The following is a 24,853-nucleotide window of genomic DNA, read 5'->3' as shown; positions in this document are numbered from 1 at the left end:
TAACCTTTTGATGATATTCATCAGACTTCATGTTACACAATACATGTATGTTTTGTTCGATAAAGTTCATATTTATATCCAAAAATCTTAGTTTACATTGGCGCGTTATGTTCAGTAATGTTTTGCTTCCAAAACATCCGGGGATTTTGCAGAGAGCCACATCAATTTACAGAAATACTCATAATAAACATTGATAAAAGATACAAGTATTACACATGGAACTTTATGACCTGGACTACCCATACCGGATCCGGGATATTTGTCATCAGAAACCCTGACTAGCATAGCGTAGCCTAGCGCAAACGGTATATAATAAAATATAATTTCATGAAATCACAAGTGCAATATTGCAAAACACAGTTTAGCCTTTTGTTAATCCATCTGTCGTCTCAGATTTTGAAATTATGCTTTACAGCGCAAGCAATACTTGCATTTGTGTAAATGTATCGATCGCTCGACAAAACAATAAGAACACCTAGCGTCAGGTAACTTGGTCACAAAAATCAGAAAAGCAATCAAATTAATCGTTTACCTTTGATTTTCGGATGGTTTCACTCACGAGACTCCCAGTTAGACAACAAATGTTCCTTTTGTTCCATAAAGATATTTTTTATATCCAAATACCTCCGTTTGTTTGCTGCGTTATGCCCAGGAATCCACCGGAAAAAGCGTTCGCGACAACGCCGGAAAAAATCCAAAATGATATCCATAATGTCCACAGAAATGTCAAACGTTGTTTTTGATCCAACTTCAGGGTGTTTTTCAAATATCTATTCGATAATAAATCAACTGGGACAGTTGGCTTTTCACTAGGACCGAGAGAAACAATGGCTGCCTTTCACTTTTGCGCAAAAATCACTCAGAGCCCCCACCTATCCACTTACGCAATGTGCCCTTTCACGCTCATTCTTCAAAATAAAAGCCTGAGTTAGTTATAGTCATAGTTATGTCTAAAGGCTGTTGACACCTTAGGGAAGACATAGAAAAAGAAGTCTTATTGATATCCCTTTATACGGGCAATAGGAAAGCATGGGAACAGAGAGGTCTCAAAAACAGGGCCACTTCTTGGTTGGATTTTTCTCAGGTTTTCGCCTGCAATATCAGTTCTGTTTAACTCACAGACAAAAGTTTTACAGTTTTGGAAACTTCAGAGTGTTTTCTATCCTAAATCTGACTATTATATGCATATTCTAGTTTCAGGGGCTGAGAAATAGGCAGTTTCAAATGGCTACGCCTTTTTAGCCAAAAGTGAAAACTGCGCCCCCTAGTTCTAGGAATCCACCTCTCCTTAATGCAACCGCTGTGTCAGATTTTCAAAAAAACTTTACGGAAAAAGCACATTATGCTATAATCTGAGAACAGCGCTCAGAGCCCAAACAAGCCATAAAGATATCCGCCATGTTGTGGAGTCAACAGAAGTCAGAAATAGCATTATAAATATTCACTTACCTTTGATTATTTTCATCAGAATGTACTCCCAGGAATCCCAGTTCCACAAATGTTTGTTTTTTGTTCGATAAAGTCCATAATTTATGTCAATACCTCATTTTCGTTTGCGTGTTTAGTTCACAAATTCAAATTCACGAAGTGCAGGCCAGACGAAATGTCAAAAAGTTCCATTACAGTTTGTAGAAACATGTCAAACGATGTATAGAATTAATATTTAGGATGTTATCATAAATCTTCAATAATGTTTCAACCGGACAATTCCTTTGTCTTTAGAAATGAAAAGGAACGCAGCTACCTCACGGGCGCACGCCTGACTGAGCTCATGGCATTCTGCCAGACCTTAGTCAATCAGCTCTTATTCTCTCCCCCTTCACAGTAGAAGCCTGAAACAAGGTTCTAAAGACTGACATCTAGTGGAAGCCTTAGGAAGTGCAATATGACCCCATAGACACTGTATATTGGATAGGCAAAGACTTAACCTACAAACCTCAGATTTCCCACTTCCTTGTTGGATTTTTTTCTCAGGTTTTTGCCTGCCATATGAGTCTACTAATAATCTAATCTACTACAAATCTACTAATAATATGCATATCTTAGCTTCTGGGCCTGAGTAGCAGGCAGTTTACTCTGGGCACTTTATTCATCCAAGCTACTCAATACTGCCCCCAGCCATAAGAAGTTAACCAAAATCCTCAGGTTTTCTAGAAATCCTGGTTGGAGGATTCCTAGATTTCTTGCCTATTCCTTCCTGATTCTATTAATCTTCCAACCAGGAGTTTTGAGAAAGTTTACGGAGCTTTTCCAAACCTACTTTGCGTCCATTACCCCACTGACTCCAATCTGTTTGGCTGTGAGTGACCTTACTGAACTGTCACTATCACCTCATACAAAGCAGCCGTTACAACTGGAACTGGGTCTATTCTCCCAGCTCCAGTGACCCAAGGGCCCAGCCTCTCACCACGTCCAAGCCAGTGCCAAGTGTACACACACTAGGGATGTGACAAATTTACAATTTTGCTTAACATTTAAACGGAACATTTTTTACATTATTTTTTTCTGTTAAAATGTGATGTAAAAAAGTCTTAATCCCATGTCAATTCCCAATGCAGAATAATGGTCCTGTTACGTATGTAGGACCGCTAAGGTCGGGCAATGAAGTTATTTACCGCAGTCATATACCCTTGAATGGAACTAGGCTACTACAAGTGTACACTATGGATTTTTAACGACGACACGAAACCTTCTCTGGAGATACCCGTTCAGTGGCACTTCGAAACTATTTTACTTGTCTGTAAAGGAATGTCGCTTCTGAAAGGAATGCCGTCCATCACTAGGCGACCAGAACTGTCAATAAAATTATCTTGAGCTGCCTGCGCGCAGCTAGCCTGCTGCCTGCTCACCGACCACTCTTTCCTAAAAAAGTACTTAAAAAAGTTAGTTAAATACTGTGACTTACCAAGACATTTAGTAGAAAGATGAGTCGATTCCTAGCGGAAAAGTTTCTGAATCGTTTGGTGTGCTTTCGTCGTAAAGCCTTTTTGAAATCGGACACTGTGGCTGGATTTACAAAAAGTTTATCTTTAAAATGGTGTAAAATACTTGTATGTTTGAGGAATTTTAATTATGAGATTTCTGTTTGAATTTGGCGCCCTGCACTTTCACTGGCTGTTAAGTCGATCCCGTTAACTTCTTATGGCTGAGATCCCGTTAACTGCCTTGTAAAGGGGCAGAACAACATTTTTACCATGTCAGCACGGGGTTTAGATTCAGCAACCTTTCGGTTACTGGCCCAACGCTCTAACCTCCTAGGCTCTGCCACCAGACAGACTGAATCAGGACTGTGTACTAGGCATTTATCAGCAATCAAAAGCTGTATCTCGCAATGGAATGCTGTATTTCCTGGCTTGCAATGTCTCGCAACGTCAGTAAAGCAGAGCCTATCACCAATGAGTAGGCTAGGATATTCTATACGTGACAGACTGAACACACACTCACAACATTAGTGTAGAGAGAGGGCAGGCAAGCCAGCTGCAGTGTGCATTTTGTGGGGGGGGGGGGGGGACAGTTTCAGTTAGAGATCCCAATTTCATTAAAAAGTTCACACACACACAGGCCAACTGAATACCATTTACAGTTATAGTGGGAGTTAATCTCACGATTACCCATGTAGCCTACTGGCTACTAACACAGGAATACAAGGGGTTGTTTTTGACAGCAAAGTTCCCCGCTGACCTGGATCAAGCCCAAAGCTTTTAGGAGGATCTGCTGTCTGCCCTGCTGTTCAGTGTTTTATTTTTATTCTGGTTAATTTACTAAGGTTACTGTAATACCTTAAAGAGGAGTGATTGAGAGAAAAGGAGTTTCAGACTGGGGGGGGTAGCCTATGAGCTAGTAATATTATTGTCTGAGTGCTGGTGGGGAAGTCTGCATTAAATGCAGAGCGCAGAATGGACCGGTCTTATTTGCATCAGTCATCGCCATGCAGAAACTTGCCACTCACATTTTTTTGAATCCACAAATCGCAATACAGTCGACGGATTCAAACATTTCAAAGGACATATCTGGACACTTAAGTATACAGAAGCAATTCTCCATACAGCTAGGCTGCCTATGATAGACACGTATTAAAAAAAAATGTTTAAAAAAAACCCACACTGAAGTAGAGAAACTAGTTTCTAGCACGTTCAGTTCCCTATACAGTCAGTGACAACCTACATGGCTCAGACCACAGATCACTGCATTATAAATGTCAAAAGGCATGTGGCCAGTACTAGCTAATTAGAGAGGTATAAGGTTACCTTTGCTTGTTAGGTAGCACATTTTGTTTTTCGGGTTTGCAATGCTTGACTTGGCAGAACCCTATTTTCCTCTGCTCCTCCTTTTCTTCCTTTTTCCAATTGGCCAGGCCTGTTTTTGGCTGGCTGACATTGGTCTTTCCCTAATTTACTGCTCTGGCATGTGTTTATTTGAAGGGAGTTGGAGGAGGACGAGAGACTTGGTCAGTTGTTTACAGCTTTGCATGCCCAGGGAGTGGTTCTGACCAATGGTAGGCCGGCCCACGCTTGTGTTTAGAATCAGAGAGCGAGGACACTTCCTGTGTATGTGCATACTGTACAGCAATCTGTTACACCTTTTACACCCTGTAGGAATCCTCTTCACTTGTTCCATGTATAAAACGCATCACTGACCACTAGCTCATTTGAATGATTGACGTACCCGTGGGGTCCTGGCTCATCTAGCCCTTCTAGGAGAGCAGGCACACAGGCTTTGTCCCAAAGTGCACTACTTTTAAACCGGGCCCAAATGGCTCAGAAGTAGTGCAATATCTAGGGAACCGGTTGCCGTTTTGGATTTAGGCACACAGCACTCATGGCAAGTAAAAGTAGTTTGGCTGGTGCTAGCTCCACTCCAGTCAGTGCTGGATCTGCTCTGTGGTTGGGCCGCCCTCCTTGTCCCTGTAATCTATAGGGCCACACCTCCTCTTAGGGCTCGGCGGTGGGCTTTGTAAGAGGGCTCTGGGGTATTCGTTACACCCTTAGAAATTCCTGCTCCTCTTGAGGGGTCATTTGACTGGCTGTGGGCCCAACACTGCCATATGTAGTAAGACCCATGCTGAGGATTAGCGACAAGGAGGATTGAAAAAGCCCCCACGTCAGCATCCCCCCCATATGCCCTTTGCTTGCCCTCACCACTACTAGGGCTCCACTTCAACTCCATTTGTTATTGTTCCCACAAGATGCTTACTGTACACGGACTTGTCCTTTTCCCTGGCTCCATACGAGGGAATATTTTTTTTTTGTTAATCCTCTAACAGTCTTAACTAGCTACTGCACCTGTGGGCTGAATGGCTGGTGAGTGCAGGAGAGTGTGTGTGTGGTCCGTGTCCATAATAAACTAGGATTAGTGGGCTTCCCTGGTGTTGTAAGGGCAGAGGCCTTTGAGTCTTCTGTGTGCACAGGCTACTGTGTGCCTGCTAAAAGGGTCGCCACACAACTGTTTAATATATGGAAGTGGGCCAACTATGCTTGGGGTAGTAAGGCAGTGTGTCTTACTGTGATCGGCATAATGCATGTAATTATCTCTCTCCTGGTCTGTTGTAGCTCAAAGGTGTTTCGAGACTTGTGTAGACTATTAGGCGTGTTTTGGTTTACATATGTTGTGTACGTGTGGACTTGCCTCTGTAAATCACCTTATTAAGCTATGTAGTGTGAGCAGCCACCAGCTGGTAACGTCCCACAGGGCCTGAGCATGCTCTACTGTTTGAGCTGACGTGTTGTTGATGTTAGAACTGGAGAGATTGAAGCGCTATCGTTGACCAAACCATTGGCTAGTCGTTATCACCAGAATGCAAACCCTTTAAAAGCAGATAGGACTTATGGGTTATGCTTAACAGACCAATATTGATCAGAACTGACCTCCGTTCACCCCATTCTTGAGTTGACCTGATAAAATAAGTCTTTATCGTAAAATAGGGCGGAGGCTCGACACTGTTGACAGAGGAAGGTATAGGCCTAGTCTAAAGCTGGACTGTTTACCATTAAGACACATTTTTATGATTCTGGCTTTATGGGTCTAAGCAGTTAAATTAGTTAAACTCTTGAACTCTGTAGGGCCCCATTCGATCGTGCAGTTGATAACATTGCATCATTTTGTTAAAGCAGCAATCAGCAGTTTAAACAACAAAGAACTCCCTGCCACTGTTGGACTAAAAAGCTGAGGGATGGGCTGGAGAAATGGAACCACTCAAATGTATAGACTGAGCTATCAATGCAAGGACTAGTTATGTTTTGAGGCTATACAGTGTTTGTTTACGAACATTGGAGTAAAACAAGCGCATGTTTTGGATTCTGATGGGATAGGACAGTTCAACTAAGCTCATGAGGCATTTATAGGTTATATTCAAGATTCAAATGGTTACATGTAATTAATTTAAAGTCACAAAATTGATGGACTTCAGATGGACCCTTTTTTTAAAGCTACAGTACAGCACACAAATAGACACGGCCACATTTTTGACATGGCAGAACTGTGTCTGTGAAGCACTTTGTGGTTGTTGGTTTAAAAGGTGCAATATGCAGAAATCGCTCCACTATTTCCATTCATGGGCGGTATACTGGGGTATTTGGAAATGACCACGGGATGGTGTTTAAAACGTCTTATGGCTGAAGGGGCAGTATTGAGTAGCTTGGATGAAAGGTGCCCATATCAAACGGCCTGCTCCTCAGTCATAGTTCCTAATATTTGCATATTATTATTAGTATTGCTCAGTCATAGTTCCTAATATTTGCATATTATTATTAGTATTGGATAGAAAACTCTAAAGTTTCTAAAACTGTTTGAATTATGTCTGTGAGATTAACAGAACTCATATTGGCAGGCAAAATCCTGAGTTGAAATCAAAACAGGAAGTCAGAAATCTGAGCCTGTGTGTATTCACCAGAGTCCCTAAAGAATTCCACTTGAGCTATTAATGATGTTGCACTGCCTAGGGGTTCCACTAGATGTCAACAATCAATAGAAATTTCAATGAGACTTCTATGATGTTGTGGGAGAGAATGAGATCAAAATCAGTCAGGTGTCCATCAAGCAGCCATTTCCTTACCATGCTTTTTCTTCATGCAAGCCACTGACGTTCCATTGCTCACGCAGACAAGAACGAATACTCCGGTTGGAACTTTATTGAAGCTATATGTTAACATCCTAATGATTGATTCAGTACTTAGTTTGAAATGTTTCTTCGACCGGTAATATCACATATTTAAGTTTTTGTCCGATATAACGCTGACCAGAATTAGCGTTTGGATATGTAAACCAGACGCGCTAACAAAAGAAGGTATTTGGACATAAATAACGGATTTCGAACAAAACAAACATTTGTTGTGGACCTAGGATTCCTGGTGTGCTTTCTGATCTAGATTATCAAAGGTAATGGTATATTTATCATGTATTTTATTGTTTATAGTGACGCCATCTTTGCAGCTGTGGTATGCTGTTTTTGAGCGCCGTCTCAGATTATAGCGTGCATTTCTTTTTCCGTAAAGTTTTTTTGAAATCTGACATAGCGGTTGTATTAAGGAGAGGTATATCTATAATTCAATGTGTATAACTTATTATCATCTATATTTATGATGAGTATTTCTGTTGAAACGATGGGCTATGCAAAGTCACTTGATGTTTTTGCATTTAGTGAATCTTGTCGCCTCAATGTAAACTCAGATTTTGATATAATATGAATTTAATCAAACAAAACATGCATGTATTGTGTAACATGAAGTCCTATGAGTGTCATCTGATGAAGATCATCAAAGGTTAGTGATTAATTTTATCTCTGTGCTTTTTGTGACTGCTATCTTTCGCTGGAAAAATGGCTGTGCTTATTGTGGTTTGGTGTGACCTAACATAATTAACACACTGCTCGCTTAACCCGGAAGCCGGCCACACCATTCAACTGACGAGCGAGGTCAGCTTGCAGGCACCTGTCCTGCCACAAGGAGTTGCTCGAATGCGATGAGTCAAGGAAATCCCCTGGCCAAACCCTCCCCTAACCCGGACGACGCTGGGACAATTGTGCGTTGCCATATAGGGCTCCCGGTCATGGGCGGCACCTCAGCACTGCGATGCAGTGCCTCTCAGGAGTGTAGCAAGCTGTTTTTTTTGGCTTGTTATCTAAGTGGCTGAATTAATAAGGAAGACGGGGCATCATAGTGTTAGCTTTCTGCCGTGTTTGAGAAATTTGTACAGCTGCTGCTAGCTTCATTTCCTGGCATTTTTTTTCTCCTCTCAGTTCTCTGCCCATCTGCTCCCCTCTTCTCCGAGCAGAGCAGGTAGGCCTGTTGCCTTAACGACTCCAGAGTCCACACAGACACAGCGTGTACACATGCTGCTCCAGAGCCAGTACTGTTCTTCCTTCAGACAAGCATGTGTCAATTTTGTTCAATGTCTCTCATTCACATTCGCTTGTAAATGTCCAAACTTACCAAAAATGACAGCCTCCAACCTATATATGTATACCTTTTATAAGTTAGATTGCTTGTCTTTGCAGTTTGTTTATTTTTGTTTGCGCTTGTTAGCATATTTAGCTACCTGCCCCCATGGAAACGAAAAATTTCTATGTTGCCCAAAAAGTTATTGCCGCTTTAAGCTATTCTCAAAGGTTAACATGTGTCCTGTCCATTAAAAAGCCACCAGTCTCAATTTACACTAGACATTGTCCACGGTGCAAAAATAACATTGCAGGTATGAGAGAATTCGTTGTTATCTGTAAGGGAAAGGAGTCTCTTTTGAACATCCAGATTTGAATATTTTCCTTGACTGACTGGCTCTCTGTAATCCTTTAGTTATTATCTCATGACTGACTGGACACGTTTCTCATACTTAGGGATTCTGCTTGTGTAATTTGTAGTAGAAGTGCTGGCAGTTGACATTCAAATAGTTGTCATGTTTCCACAGACCTCTAAACCTTTTGAATATCCATCTCCATAATTTGCAACACTGATTGTAGGCTACACAACCAAATTTATACCTCCTGTTGTCAAAGGTGCATTCTGCTGTCTTTGTTCCCCTGTGGCCACTGGAAGAACTGCACAAATAATGTTTAACCTCTACCGCTTCTCTCTCCCGGATCCGGGATCCTCCTCATCAAAAAAGCTGACTAGCATAGCCTAACGGGACAGGGATATCATATAATATAATTTTCATGAAATCACAAGTCCAATACAGCAAATGAAAGATAAACATCTTGTGAATCCAGCCATAATTTCCGATTTTTAAAATGTTTTACAGCGAAAACACTATGTATTTCTATTAACTAACCACAATAGCCAAACACACAACCGCATATTTTCACCATGTTTCCACCGCATAGGTAGCTTTAACAAAATTAGTCACTAACCAATAAACAACTTCATCAGATGACAGTCTTATAACATGTTATACAATACATTTCTGTTTTGTTCGAAAATGTGCATATTTGAGGTATAAATCATAGTTTTACATTGCAGCCACCATCAAAAATAGCACCAAAACAGCCAGAATAATTAGAGAGCAACGTGAAATACATAAATACTCATCATAAAACATTTATGAAAAATACATGGTGTACAGCAAATGAAAGATAAACATCTTGTGAATCCAGCCAATATTTCCGATATTTTAAGTGTTTTACAGCGAAAACACAATATAGCATTATATTAGCTTACCACAATAGCCAAACACACAAACGCATTTATTCACCGCAAAGGTAGCTTTCGCAAAAACCAGCAAAAGATATAAAATTAATCACTAACCTTTGGACAACTTCATCAGATGACAGTCTTATAACATCATGTTATACAATACATTTATGTTTTGTTCGAAAATGTGCATATTTAGAGCTGCAAATCGTGGTTATACATTGTGAATACGTAGCAACATTTTCCCAGAATGTCCGGAGATATTTTGGACACACCTAATCTGACCAAAGAACTCATCATAAACTTTACATAAAAATACTTGTTGTATGGCAAATGAAAGATACACTGGTTCTTAATGCAACCGCTGTGTTAGATTTTTAAAAATAACTTTACCATAACATACAGCTTGCGTTATTGTGAGACAGCACTCACCAACACGGCGGAGAATAGGAGTCAACATTTTACACAGAAATACGAAATAACATCATAAATGTTTTCTTACTTTTGCTGAGCTTCCATCAGAATGTTGTACAAGGAGTCCTTGGTCCAGAATAAATCGTTGTTTGGTTTTAGAATGTCCATTTCTTCTGTCGAATTCGCGCCACAATGCGAGCCAAGGTTGCTAACATTCCCATCCTCTCTTGGCGCAAAGAACGGAAAACTCCAAAAGTCCCAATAAACATTGAATAAACTGATATAACTCGGTTGAAAAAACCTACTTTATGATGTTATTATCATATGTATCAAATAAAATCAGAGCCGGAGATATTCGCCGTGTATACCGAACGCTTTTCAGAAGACAATGTCGAGCTCCCCAGCGCGCCTTCGAAGACAAAGAAAATACCGGACCTGTCACTCCAAAAGCTCTTATTCGACCTCAGATCAAGCTAGACACCCCATTCCACCTTCCACTGCCTGTTGACATCTAGTGGAAGGCGTATGAAGTGCATGCATATCGATAAATAAAAGCCAGTTGAATAGGCAGGCCCTGAAACAGAGCCTCGTTTTCAGATTTTTCACTTCCTGTATGGAAGTGAAAATTAGTTCTGTTTTACTCACAGATATAATTCAAACAGTTTTAGAAACTTCAGTGTTTTCTATCCAATAGTAATAATAATATGCATATTGTATGATCTAGAATAGAGTACGAGGCAGTTTAATTTGGGCACGATTTTTTCCAAAGTGAAAACAGCGCCCCCCTATTGACAAGAAGTTAATAAAAAAATATATGCAGACATGTATTTAGGTCAACCAGGGTGCAGTCCTGCCTGTTCAATGTTATTAATATTTACATGTAATTGATTAAACTCCATACTGCACCTTATAAACTCACTGCCTGTCCTTGTATCCATTTGCAGGGGTGTTATCCTTCGACGACGATGTGGACCATCCCTATGGCGATGAGGACGAGGCTGCGTTCGAGGCGGAGGTGAACGGCAACTGGACGCCACAGGAGAAGGCGCTCCACGAGGCACGGCTCAAGGCCAAGGCCAAGCGGCGTGTGCGCAAATCGTCATCCCGCAGCGAGTCACTCTCTAAGTCGCTGTCTGGTGAGCTGGCCGACGGCGACAGCCCCAAGGGGAAGGTGCCCGTCCCCAACGACCGGAAGTCCAGGACAGGCAAGGGCCGTGGCCTGCCCAAGAAAGGTATGTGCTAATGTTAGGCTAACAGCTAATAATGCTAACTATGCTAATAACCTTTGAGATGGAAGACTAAATGGGACCTGCCTAAGAAAGGTCTGTGCTAGGCTAATAATGGTTGAGATAGAAGTAATCTACTCTAAGCCCTGGTGGTCTAGTGCTAGTTTTGGTCTGGGGCCATAACAGTTTGTTTAGGATTAAAGTCTGGTAAACTGATCATAGAGCAGTACGTACCGGTAATCTCCCTGGGTTCACAAAACCCATATTCTAAACATGTCTATAGTGCTAACTGACTAGCGCTGATGTTGATGTGGTCCTTACACTACAGGTGGCGCAGGGGGTAAAGGTGTGTGGGGAGCAGCCGGGATGGTGTACGAGGTAGAGGAACCAGATGTCAAGGACCCCAACTACGACGAGGTTGCACAGGTGAGGTGTACGTGTGTAAACCACATGAGCGCTCTCCAACCTATACAATAGAGCCTCTGCACGCACCCCTCTTCTCCTGTACACCAGTGTCCCACGCTGTTACTACAAAGACAACAGTTGCTTAGATGAGGGGTCTACTATGGGCCAGGTTCTTTTTGTAGTTGTTTTGGTCTGAGGGTTGTTGCTTATAATAAATAAAAAAATGTAACTTTAAACACATCAGTTAAAAGTGGATGTCGCAGACTTTTTTTTGCTATCCTGTGTAGTGAGGTCGCTGTGACTGAACCATGTAGTGGGAAAGTGCCTCCAAGGCTATTGTTTAAGAGATAAAAACCTAGAAAAAGAACGGTGCATATTGCAGTTTGGCCTTGAGTGCCGCTGTTTCAGAAACAGTACTGGAGCCAGTTGCCCTGTGGCAGCAGATAACTAGGACAGAGTTGGTGACACTGGAGCGCAGCTCTACTGACCTCCTAAAAGCACATAGCCCTATGGGCCTGGCCCTGGTCAAAAGTAGTGCACTATATAGGGAATATGATGCCTTTTGGACGTAACATTCTCTTGAAACACAGGCCTGCTCTCGAGTATATCCCAGTAGTAGTGTGTCTGGGATCCCTACTAGCTAGGTGGTTTGTGTCGTAAGGGAGTGGTTAGGGTCACATGGATCCTGTTTGACCCATGGGTCCTCCTCCCTTCCTGGAAGTAATCACTCATCAATCACGGCTGAGTCTGTGGAAGTTAAATGGTGTAATCAAATTCAATCAAGTAAGATCAATGGTTACTATAAGTGAGCTGCAGAATATTTTAAAGTATTCCAACAATACCAGAACAGGTCATTGGTGCAGTCTGAACATTTGTGGTTATTCTTAAAGGTCAAGCATACTTCTGAAACCAGGAGGGGAAAACAGGAAAGTGAGTCAGTGCATTGGGTAATGGCTGAAACCCTCCCTCCCTCTAGTGATATTTTCCCCTCTTTTCAACGCAGGTCAAAACAATAGAGGTCTCACTCTCCGCTCTAGTTTCCTGAAGCCCTGCTCACTGAGGAAGTTTGCTTTCTCTTGTTTCTCTGGAATCAGCCAAAGGCACTCATCTGCTCGTATTGTTTAGAAAAACCTTTCACCAGAGCGACTGGGGTGTTAATATTCAAAGTTTTAGAAGTACACTGTATGTCGGCAGAACTGCTGTCTGCTGTTACATTTGCCATATCCCGGCCATTCAGCCTAAATATGATGGCAGTTATTGACCCCTGCACTATACCTTAAAGGCCCAGTGCAGTCAGTGATTTTCCTGTGTTTTACATACATTTTGACCCAAGGTTGGAATAGTACAAATTATGAATATGCCCTTTTTTAATTTAAAAACTGTTTGAAAAGACCACCTGACATTTCTGCCTGTTTTGGTGGGAGGGAGTTTTTGCGTTCCATGGTGACGTCACTATGTAGTAAATTCGTTTTCGCCTCACCACTCGGACAGATCTAGCAGAATTCTTGCTTGAAAAATTGCTCTTTGCTAAGCCATTTATTTATTTTTGACCATTAATTGAAAACAATCACAGTAAGGTACTTCATTGTTACCCAGAAATGGTTTGATATTGAAATAAAAACAGCTGCATTGGACTTAACAAATGCACCAGTAGCATTTCAGATTACAGGCTAATCCTGCCTAATGAGCGGGCCGGCCGTGTTATTAGATGGCTATTCCTGACCTATAATGTCTTGTTTCATTTTGAAGGGAGACACTGTGTACGCAACAGTTGTTCCAGAGCTGGACGAGAGGGAACTGGAGAAGACCGTCAACCCCATTGTACAGGAGTACTTTCAGCACGGGGACACAAAAGAGGTCCAAGTAAGTGTTTGATGTTGTACTAAAAAGAGGAAGAGTTTGGTTATTTGAGGCGGCCTTTAGGTGGTGGTGCATCCATTTTCTTTTACTGTTTTGTCTCAACCACGCAGGGTTCCGACATAACATTTTACTTCACGTTAACTGTGTGTGTACCCTACCCCCCTCTTCCACTCCCAGATGCTGTTGAAGGAGCTGAACCTGGGCCACCACAAGTACGAGTTCTCCAGCCTGGCTGTGTCCCTGTCTCTGGAGGGGAAGGCCAGCCACCGGGAGCTCACCTCCAGGCTGCTCCGTGACCTGGTCGGCAAGGGGCTCTCGGAGTCCGACATGGCCCGCGCCTTCGACAAAATCCTCAAAGAGCTGCCCGATCTTATGCTGGACACGCCAGAGGCTCCACAGGTACTGGATTGTGTCTTCGTCACAAATGGCACTCTATTCCCCATTTAGTACACTACTTTTGACCAGGGACCATGGGTCTCTGGTCTGAAGTAGTGCACTATATAAGGAATAAATAGGGTGCAATTTGTTATGCAGGTTTTGTACATTTTCTTTAAGACAAATTATAATTTGCCATGCTGCTTTAAACCCAACCGATCATATACCGTAGGTTTAACCTTTAACTCTCTCCAACTCTACAGATGCTGGGACAGTTTATTGCCCGAGCCATCGCAGACCACGCTCTACCTATGGGATTCCTGGACCGCTATAAAGGCAAGGTGGACTGCGACCACGCTAGGTGAGCAGGGGTTAGAGGTCAAGGAGTGAGGGCATAATAAAATAAAAAGATGTGCATTAATTGGTGGAGGGGATTTTAATTTCAAAGAACTTCTTGTGTCCTTAGAATTCTACACTGCTCAAAAAAATAAAGGGAACACTTAAACAACACAATGTAACTCCAAGTCAATCACACTTCTGTGAAATCAAACTGTCCACTTAGGAAGCAACACTGATTGACAATAAATTTCACATGCTGTTGTGCAAATGGAATAGACAAAAGGTGGAAATTATAGGCAATTAGCAAGACACCCCCAATAAAGGAATGGTTCTGCAGGTGGTGACCACAGACCACTTCTCAGTTCCTATGCTTCCTGGCTGATGTTTTGGTCACTTTTGAATGCTGGCGGTGCTTTCACTCTAGTGGTAGCATGAGACGGAGTCTACAACCCACACAAGTGGCTCAGGTAGTGCAGTTCATCCAGGATGGCACATCAATGCGAGCTGTGGCAAAAAGGTTTGCTGTGTCTGTCAGCGTAGTGTCCAGAGCATGGAGGCGCTACCAGGAGACAGGCCAGTACATCAGGAGACGTGGAGGAGGCCGTAGGAGGGCAACAACCCAGCAGCAGGACCGCTACCTCCGCCTTTGTGCAAGGAGGTGCACTGCCAGAGCCCTGCTAAATGACCTCCAGCAGGCCACAAATGTGCATGTGTCAGCATATGGTCTCACAAGGGGTCTGAGGATCTCATCTCGGTACCTAATGGCAGTCAGGCTACCTCTGGCGAGCACATGGAGGGCTGTGCGGCCCCACAAAGAAATGCCACCCAACACCATGACTGACCCACCGCCAAACCGGTTATGCTGGAGGATGTTGCAGGCAGCAGAACGTTCTCCACGGCGTCTCCAGACTCTGTCACGTCTGTCACATGTGCTCATGTGCTCAGTGTGAACCTGCTTTCATCTGTGAAGAGCACAGGGCGCCAGTGGCGAATTTGCCAATCTTGGTGTTCTCTGGCAAATGCCAAACGACCTGCACGGTGTTGGGCTGTAAGCACAACCCCCACCTGTGGACGTCGGGCCCTCATACCACCCTCATGGAGTCTGTTTCTGACCGTTTGAGCAGACACATGCACATTTGTGGCCTGCTGGAGGTCATTTTGCAGGGCTCTGGCAGTGCACCTCCTTGCACAAAGGCGGAGGTAGCGGTCCTGCTGCTGGGTTGTTGCCCTCCTACGGCCTCCTCCACGTCTCCTGATGTACTGGCCTGTCTCCTGGTAGCGCCTCCATGCTCTGGACACTACACTGACAGACACAGCAAACCTTTTTGCCACAGCTCGCATTGATGTGCCATCCTGGATGAACTGCACTACCTGAGCCACTTGTGTGGGTTGTAGACTCCGTCTCATGCTACCACTAGAGTGAAAGCACCGCCAGCATTCAAAAGTGACCAAAACATCAGCCAGGAAGCATAGGAACTGAGAAGTGGTCTGTGGTCACCACCTCCAGAACCATTCCTTTATTGGGGGTGTCTTGCTAATTGCCTATAATTTCCACCTTTTGTCTATTCCATTTGCACAACAGCATGTGAAATTTATTGTCAATCAGTGTTGCTTCCTAAGTGGACAGTTTGATTTCACAGAAGTGTGATTGACTTGGAGTTACATTGTGTTCCCTTTATTTTTTTGAGCAGTGTATTTAGGGTTAAAGCGGTGCTTCAGACAAACAACAAATTGGCACAGAGACAATATATGGACAAACACATTAGAGACAATGATATGAATCATGTACTAAATAAAGGCAGGGAGGATTAGTTAATTTTGGGCATTTAGGGTGAGGAGCATTCAGACAATTGCCCTTAAGGTCAGTTTTTGCTTACAATCGGGTTTCTCTAAGGATTAAGGAAGAAACGGATCTTAGATCTGTGGCCAACAAGGAACATGGTGGAAAAGCCCACTCCACATCAAAGTGGTGGTTACCTACCTCTGTCACTGATGTTGTCAGTTAATCGCTTAAGAACCGCCTGATAAGAGGGCCAGGGTAAAAGTTTGCGTCTTCTCACCATGAAAGCACAGTCATTCTCCAAGCAACTGAATGATCCCCATCCAGAACTGATTGTAGCCACATGTCATGCCTAGGATGACCATTTTTGGTTTTACCTCATGTTTGTAATTTCCCATTTTCAACCTTCGAATGCAAATTCCACTTATTTATTCTGATGAGTTGGGAAAGTCCATTTTGTAGTTAACCTGCTTTATTCAGAAAGTCATTTTGTTCTGAATTCATGTGACCATGTTCAATATCTAGCTGTGACTTGACACGTTCCCCTTTTTCTCATTGCGTCTCTGTGGTTATTCCCCTCCCCACAGAGCCGCGTTGGACCGTGCGGCGGTGCTCCTCTCCATGAAGAGGGAGATGGTGCGGCTAGACAATGTGTGGGGCGTGGGTGGTGGCCTCAGACCTGTCAAACACCTCGTCAAAGAGGTAAGAGGCCCTTGCTGCCAAGTATGCGGGACCTGGCACCCCGCCCGCCAATCATCACATGCCAGTGTTGTATCATCTTGTGACTCATAACAAAACATTCCAGTTAGACAAGCAACCTCCCATTCCGGATGTTGTCTCTGCATGCATGAAATGTGATGCCTTGTTGGAAGTGATAGGAGAAACCTAATGAGAATCAAATATGGGTAAATGGCAACACACCTGGGTTCTGTTAATATTATTTGAAGTGCAATATATTCAGCTAACACCCATCTATCAGAGCTAGAAACATGCATAACCAATCAATGGAGAGCTTTGTTATATTTCTCTGCAGCCTTTCATTGTGGGTCAATTGTATTTACACACAGTGGAGATTACCTTTTTGTTCTCTCCACCTGAACTGATACTCTCGGTGCAGAGAGACGTGCTCTGCCAGGTTGTGTCCCAAATGGTACCCTATTTACTATATAGTCCCCAAATGTAGTGCACTAAGTATGGAATAGGGTGCCATTTTGGACATGTCCTGGATCTGCACTCGTCTGTTATGTAACGTAAACACAACAAGGCGGAGAGAACTGCATGCTGGGAAAAGAGCCACGGGGAGCCCTGGTAGGCTGGTGTCAGCACAATGCTGTCCCCCATGCTTGGATCTGACTGCAAAGCCTGGAACAAAGAGGCCGATGCGCACACTCACAGGGACACACGCATGTACGTACGTAAACCGATGCACAGGGACTCACACACCCGAGTGCAGGTTTTCAAGTCATGAGGTGTGCGTGCGTGCATTTGTATAGTCTAGTGGTCAAAGGGGCCTTTGCTCCCTGAACTAAATTGATCATTTGGCACCCGTGTGTGAATGTGCACGGCTGCACACACGCTTGTGATGTGTCGAATGAGTATGCAGAGCAAGAGTATTGTGTAACTCATCCTACGTTAGTCTCTGTAGGCTGCAGACTCCAGACCAGGTTTGATTTCCTGCCTGTCCCTGTTGGGCTTCAGGCCCTGATCGAGTGGGTCTTCACTGGGCTACAGAGGGCACACAGCCTGCCAGAATAGGAGCTACTAGCGTGCGTGCCAAATGGCACCTTATCGCCTGTATACTGCACTACTGACCAGAGCCCTATGGGTCCTGGCCAATAGTGTACTACATGGGGGATAGGGTTATTAGGGAAACAGATTGTGCCTCTTTCCTCTGGGTTTGATCAAATCACTCTGCCACAGACTACATTGAAGTCAAGAGTATGGGTATTAAGAGATTTGAATAGCAGTATCCCCCTGGGGCGTTTTCACACGGATTTGGTACTGTGGTGAGGTTCCCTGGACCTTTCTTTCATGACCTGGAAATAACCGTTTCAGGGTGTGATTTGACAACACGCTCCAAGAACCGGATGATACAGGGATGTGTGTGTAGAGAGTCAGACAAGTGCCCTTATTCCCCTGGGTGTGTGTAGAGTATCTTTGTAAACAAAGCTGCCTGTGACTACTGCAAACATTTAAGCCAGGGTTGATTGAATACCGTACCATTGAATACACAAACCGAATAGGACTGATAAGTCAGTGCTGTGAGTGTCTAGGAGTCTTCCAGAGCATTTTGTGTCCCAAATGGCACCCTATATCCTTTAGTGCACTACTTTTAACCAGAGCCCATAAGTAGTGCACTTTAAAGGGAATTGGGTCAGGGTGCCATTTGGGACACACGTCTGTGTCTAGCTTCTCTTAATCTGGGCTTTCAACCCCCCGGCCATGCCTTTATGCCCTTATTCTCACCACTTAAACACCGTCTGCCAGAGGACCGGATTGTTATTGTTTGGCAGTTCCGTGCTCACTGCTCAGGGGTGAAGCCTTGGTCACGCGAGGGTCATCACACATTCGTCAGTGAGATTGAAGACCAGTTAAACCCCCCAGCGGCAGCAACCGCTGGAACCCTGCCCCTATTTCACTTCGCTATGGAGAGGGGTAGTCGGCAGTGTGCCTGCTCCAGCTGAGGGATGTTTGGAGAGGGTGTGTGTGTGGGGGGGCTAGGTGTTCTCTCCTGCAAGCGCATTCCATAAGAGATTGTTAACAGCTGGGGCCGTACCAACAGAACCAGTGTCAGCAATAAGGCTGTCCCAGACAACAAAAAATGTACTTGGTCGACTGAGTCATCTGTTCTTTCGACCAATCGATTGGTTACAACGTATTTTTTTTTTCATATCGACATCCTGTGATTTAATCAACTATATGCACTGAGCTTGTCTGATGCTTTAACCTGTTTGGGCTGCAAGCCCGACACCGCCCACACTATGACAACATCCAGCTCAAAGTGCAGGGCGCGACATTCAAAAGCTAGTTTTTAAAAATATTTAACTTTCACACATTAACAAGTCCAAGACACCAGATGAAAGATAAACTTCTTGTGAATCAAACCAACATGTCCGATTTTTAAAATGTTTTACAGGGAAGACAAAATATGTAAATCTATTAGCTAACCACGTTAGCAAATGACACCACTTTTCTAACTGCATCAGTTTCTTACTCCATCAGGTGCTATCACAAATTCGACCAAATAAAGATATAAATAGCCACTAACCAAGAAACAAATTCATCAGATGACAGTCTGATAACATATTTATTGTATAGCATATTTTTTTTCGAAAAATGTGCATATTTCAGGTATAAATCATATTTTACATTTCAGCTACAAATCAGAAAGTGCACCGAAAGCAGCCATAATATTTACAGACACCAACAGACACCAACGTCAAATAGCTTATTACTCATCATAAAACATTTCCGAAAAATATATAGTTTGCAGCAATTGAAAGATAGGCAACTTGTGATTCCAAACAATATTTCCGATTTATTAAATGTTTTACAGCGAAAACAAAATGTATCGCTATATTAGCGTAGCCACAATAGAGAGACACATTTGGGCGCCCACGACCCGTTCACATGCACGACAGATATATGAAATAACATCATAAAATGAGTCTTACTTTGGCTGATCTTTCATCAGAATGTTGAAACAGGCGTCCTCTGTCCAGATGAGTCGTTGTTTCGTTTCAGAATGAGAAATATCCCTGTTAATTTACCATTTCCAGTAGCCGTGGCCCAACGTAAACAGTCATACGACGGAACACGGCAAAACTCCCGAATAAAGTTTCAATAATCTGATTAAACTATATTGAAAAAACATACATTACGATGATATGGTCACATATATCCCAAAAAATTCGAGCCGGAGACGTTAGCCGTTCGTTAGGAAGGCAAAACAGAAGTCCATCCCACTTCCTTCAGAATACCGGAAGTTGGCGCTCAGGTCAAAGAAATAGGTTTTTTTCCACCACAGACCAAGAGGAGCAAAAAAAATTCTTCTCTGACATCCTCTTTACACCAATAGGAAGGCGTATAGACTGTCAGCAGACTCGTAGGTGTTAAGACCATGTATAGGCATCAGATTGAAAAGAGAATAGATTTCTGACATTTCACTTCCTGGTCAGGAAAAGTGCTGCAGAAGGACTTGTGTTTCACTCAGAGAAATAATTCCAACTGTTTTAGAAACTAGAAAGTGTTTTCTATCCAAAAAGAATAATAATATTCATATTGTAGAAGCAAGATTTGAGTAGGAGGCCGTTTGAAATGGGCACGATTTCACTGGCTACTCAACACTTTGCCTTGCAGCCATAAGAAGTTAAGTGCACCGTTTGATCAGATGACTAGAGGGAGTCCGACCGCAATTGATTTGATTGTGCCGGGCTCAGACGTGCTGTGCAATAAAAAGACTGACTGACCCATTGTCTCCCTCTTTCTCCGCTGCAGCGACCACACTTTGTGATGCTGAACCGGCAAAATAATTACAGCCATTTGACTTAAAGGTTCTGTTATTTGTTCAGGAAAAACATTCCTTATTCCCTCAACCCTTACTCTTTACATGACGTGTATAAATCGCATAGGGCCTGACCTATAGCATATTACATTAATAAATTGGTTATAAACTCTGAACACCGGAATACGTATGTGACAGCAAAATGGATGCAGATGACGTGAAACTCTAAATGGGGGAATTCTTGGTTGTTTGGAGGGGCCCTTAATTACAGCAAAGACTAAAGTTTCATGCATTTGTGAATGCAATTGCCAACATGGAACGGTTTATTGGGGGCTAGGAAAAACTCCCCAGAAAGGCAGGAACCTAGAGGTACCTGGCTCTGAGGTACCCTGGTGGGAGACTGCCATTAAGGCCAGATTGTTTTTCAAGATGTTCATAGATGACCAGCAGGGTCAACTAGTAATCAGTGGTTGTAGAGGGCGCAACAGGTCAGTACCTCAGGAGTAAATGTCAGTTTGCTTTTTATAGCTGAGCAATCAGTTCTAAACAGCAGGAGAGGGAGAGTTAAACAGCAGCACGTCCAGTGAACAGGTCAGGGTTCCACAGGCGCAGGCAGAACAGTTGTAACTGTAGCAGCAGCACAACCAGGTGGACTGGGGACAGCCAGGAGACATCAGGCCAGGCAGTCCTGAGGCATGGTCCTAGAGCTCAGGTCCTCCGGGAGGAGAGGGAGAGCACGAATTGGAGGGTGCATACTTAAATTTACACAGGACACCAGATATAACAGACTGACCCTAGCCTCCCGCCACAGACTATTGCAGCATAGATACCCCCGGACAGGGCCAACCCGGCAGGATATCACCCCACCCACTATATACAGCCCCCACACCACTAGAGGGATAAACAGACCAACGTACTACCCTGAGACGAGGCTAATTATAGCCTACGAAGAGCTCCTCCCCCGGCACGACCCCGAGGGGGTGCAAAACCGGACATGATCACGTCAGTGACTCAAGTGACGCACTCCTCCAAGGGGAGGCATGAAAGAGCACTAGTAATCCAGTGACCCAGCCCCCGTAATAGGGTCAGAGGCAGAGAATCCCAGTGAAGAAGGGAGCCGGCCAGGCAGAGACAGCAAAGATGGTTCGTCGCTCCAGTGCCTTGCCGTTCACCTTTGCGCCCCTGGGCCAGACTACACTCAATCATAGGACCTACTGAAGAGATGAGTCTTCAATAAAGACTTAAAGGTCGAGACCGTGTTTGCGTCTCACATGAATAGGCAGACTATTACATAAAAATGGAGCTCTATAGGAGAAAGCCCTGCCTCCAGCTGTTTGCTTAGAAATTCTAAGGACAATAAGGAGGAATGCGTCCTGTGACTAGTCTACGTGTTGGTATGTACAGCAGCGACCTCTATCCAAAGCAGGAGAAAATATATAAAATATTAGTGCTACATCATTGTCCTTACGTAATATAACCCTATACAATTTCAATAGCATGTCTTAGTCTGATGGACTGTGCCATCCCCACTGCCTTCACAATAGATTAGTCTACTCAGACAGGTGTCTTGTACACCATGCCATTTAAAAAATATATATGCTCAACTAAAGACAATTGTCGACCAACAGTCAGCGAAGCACCAAGCGTTTGCGGAATTGCAGTTGCACTCACGGTTCATAACTGAACAGAAACGAGGGTTGAGTACTACACACAAAACCAGACGTTTGTTTGTCATTGAGCATCGTGATTGACTATTTGCTCCATTTGTCCAGCCAGTAATCACTTGGGGGGAGTCTCCCCGATTCATGATTACCTTTTGACAGGAAAAATCTTGCACTACCAAATCAACCAGGCCCGGTAGTCACTGCTGAGAAATGTCAAACTATAGAGAAGATGCATATTTTATCTATTGGATCTAGGCTTTAGTTCAGTGGGATAAGTCTTCGAACCTTTGTCGGTCAAATCCGTATTTAGCAGTGTTTTAGCCATGGGTGGTGAATGATGGTTGGTATGATGGAGAGTGATTGATTCATACTTTATCGATATGTGTTTCAGATGAACTTTCTGCTGAAGGAGTACTTGGTATCGGGAGAGGTGAAGGAGGCGGAACGCTGTCTGCGGGACCTAGAAGTACCTCACTTCCACCACGAGCTTGTCTACGAGGTAAACACTAAAAGCGCTTTGGGTCCAGTTTAGAAGGGCACACTGTATCAAAAATGTTTTGCAACAGAAAGCGAAAATGTTATTTGACAACCACATTAAAGATGTTCTAATAAGATAGGCCACATCCTGTCGTTTCCAATGGGAGGCAAGTGTCGATGGGTTTTTCAAAGTCGCGTTTATTGGTCTATCAGATGGCTTAGTGAGGTCAATAATTGTCATATTCAAATTAAAAGTTAAAAATGAGTTGCAGACTTACTGTAGATTTGAAGAGGGACTTCAACACGTTAAGTAACTAGTCGTTGTTGAGACTTAACGCCATCAAGAGTAATTTTATACGTTATTTAAATTAGATAAAATGTTTTGTAGAGGGCATTAGCTAAAGTAACTTTACTGTTTGTAGGTCGCTAAGAGTTAGCTACAGTAGCGTTAGCTATTGTAAAATGCAAGAGAACTGTAGCTAGGTATTTTCTGTTTAAAAACAACAACTGTAACGAGATCAAATGTTTCATTAAATTAGCTAAATCCCTCTAGCTCAATCTTCTCCCACTGCCGGCCACTGTGCTTCCTCACTACCATATTTGGTAGTGAGAGGAAACGCCAACCAGATGTCTCTTTTATACATCCGGTGAAATATGTCATCTATCTCCCTTTTTGTTTAACTTTTGTTTTGTTCCTTCTCCATACTGAACATGGCCTTTGCTGTCAGCACAAGGATATTGATAGCGCTACTGTACTTCCAATAGTTATGTAGCTAGTTGGCTATGCGTGCAATGTTGAATATGTGTGGCGTAATCTTTTTAATATTGGTAAGACTACAAGTCATAAACCTATCTATGGTCCATTCTGCTGCAAATAGTTTGATTTGTTTTTTTCTGTTATCTTGGAAACTATTACTTAACATTATTCCACCAGCATCAGTATCCTAGATACTAATTAAATGTAATCTGTTACTCAAAAAAGATTGCCAAATCCATGCAGTATGGTGAGAATTAAAGCAATGATGCCCCAATGTGGTTAAATAAGGGATTGAAACCTCACTGAAAATAGAAAGATGACCAGTGCCTTTTTATGTCATTCTTCCTCCACTCTTCAGTCTCATCTTGGTCAAGCTGACAATCCACATAACAGAGAATTTAAGACACTGTCCATGACATAACCGGAGTTCCAAATGACACACCGTTCCCTTTATAGTGCGCTGGGCAAAGGTAGTGCACTACATAGGGAATAGGGTACCATTTAGGGCACTTTATTTTTTAAACATTCATTTTGTACATGAACATCCTGTTCAGACATTAGCATGAAGTCTAATGCATTTTCTTCTCTCTTCTCCTGGCGTCGCCAGGCTGTTGTCATGGTGCTAGAGTCCAAGGGGGACACGGCCGTCAAGATGATGTGTAAGCTCCTCCAGGCCTTCTGGAAAATTGGCCTCATCACAGTGGACCAGATGAACCGGGTACGTCCCCTTACGCACCAAATTCGCTGGTAGCACTAGCACACAAAAAAAGAACTTCAACTTCTAAACTATTTCCAGTGAAATGACTGCAGGTTTTCCTTTTCCAGCACTACAATTAACATAGCATGAATCGAATGTTAAATTAGTAATTGTCAACGTCAGACTTTGTGGATTTAAACCCATCCGTAGACATCCTCAGTCAAGGCATATTTACTGGTTGCTGAAATAGCTACAGTATTTGGCCATATTCTCACTATAGCTACAGTATATATTGTTATTCTCTGTAGTCACTGTCAAGGCATTAATTTGTTACCCGACAAGCTCTGAAGTGACTGAATTGATTAATCTTCTCATATTGCCCTGATTGGCTTACTCATCAAGTATTGTGTTGTAACATCCAGGGCTTCCAGCGTGTGTACGACGAGCTGCCAGAGATTAACCTGGATGTGCCCCATGCCCACTCCATCATGGAGTCCTTTACAGACCTCTGCTACCAGGAGTCTGTTATCACCAAACAGTTGAGGGACTCCTGTCCCTCCAGGTCAGTGTGTTGTAAACTCCCTTTCATTTTGTCTCTTGGGTATAGTCAGTCCCTCCAGGATTCTGCAATCGTATTTGAGCAAAATCAACAATTCCCTGCATATTATACGAGGGTGAATCACTGCACTATTTCTGCATAAGACTAAAAACATTGACCCATCACCTCACTACAAA

The 24,853-nt window shown here is 43.2% G+C and overlaps 1 protein-coding gene across 1 annotated transcript in view; it reads left to right on the top strand.

The window, feature by feature from the left end:
- The window catches only part of LOC120052787 (programmed cell death protein 4-like), a 36,460-nt gene that overhangs the window by 9,307 nt on the left and 2,300 nt on the right, over positions 1–24,853 (top strand). The window contains exons 3-11 of the mRNA XM_038999907.1: positions 10,979–11,266; positions 11,589–11,686; positions 13,415–13,528; positions 13,703–13,924; positions 14,164–14,261; positions 16,607–16,721; positions 22,579–22,686; positions 24,029–24,139; positions 24,541–24,680. Coding sequence (XP_038855835.1) covers positions 10,979–11,266; positions 11,589–11,686; positions 13,415–13,528; positions 13,703–13,924; positions 14,164–14,261; positions 16,607–16,721; positions 22,579–22,686; positions 24,029–24,139; positions 24,541–24,680 — 1,294 coding nt within the window. The remainder of the gene's footprint in view (positions 1–10,978; positions 11,267–11,588; positions 11,687–13,414; positions 13,529–13,702; positions 13,925–14,163; positions 14,262–16,606; positions 16,722–22,578; positions 22,687–24,028; positions 24,140–24,540; positions 24,681–24,853) is intronic.

The sequence above is a fragment of the Salvelinus namaycush genome, chromosome 8 (genome assembly GCF_016432855.1).
Source record: "Salvelinus namaycush isolate Seneca chromosome 8, SaNama_1.0, whole genome shotgun sequence".
NCBI lineage: Eukaryota > Metazoa > Chordata > Actinopteri > Salmoniformes > Salmonidae > Salvelinus > Salvelinus namaycush.
The sequence above is the reverse complement of the archived record's forward strand: the minus strand, read 5'-3'. Positions and strand labels throughout refer to the sequence as shown.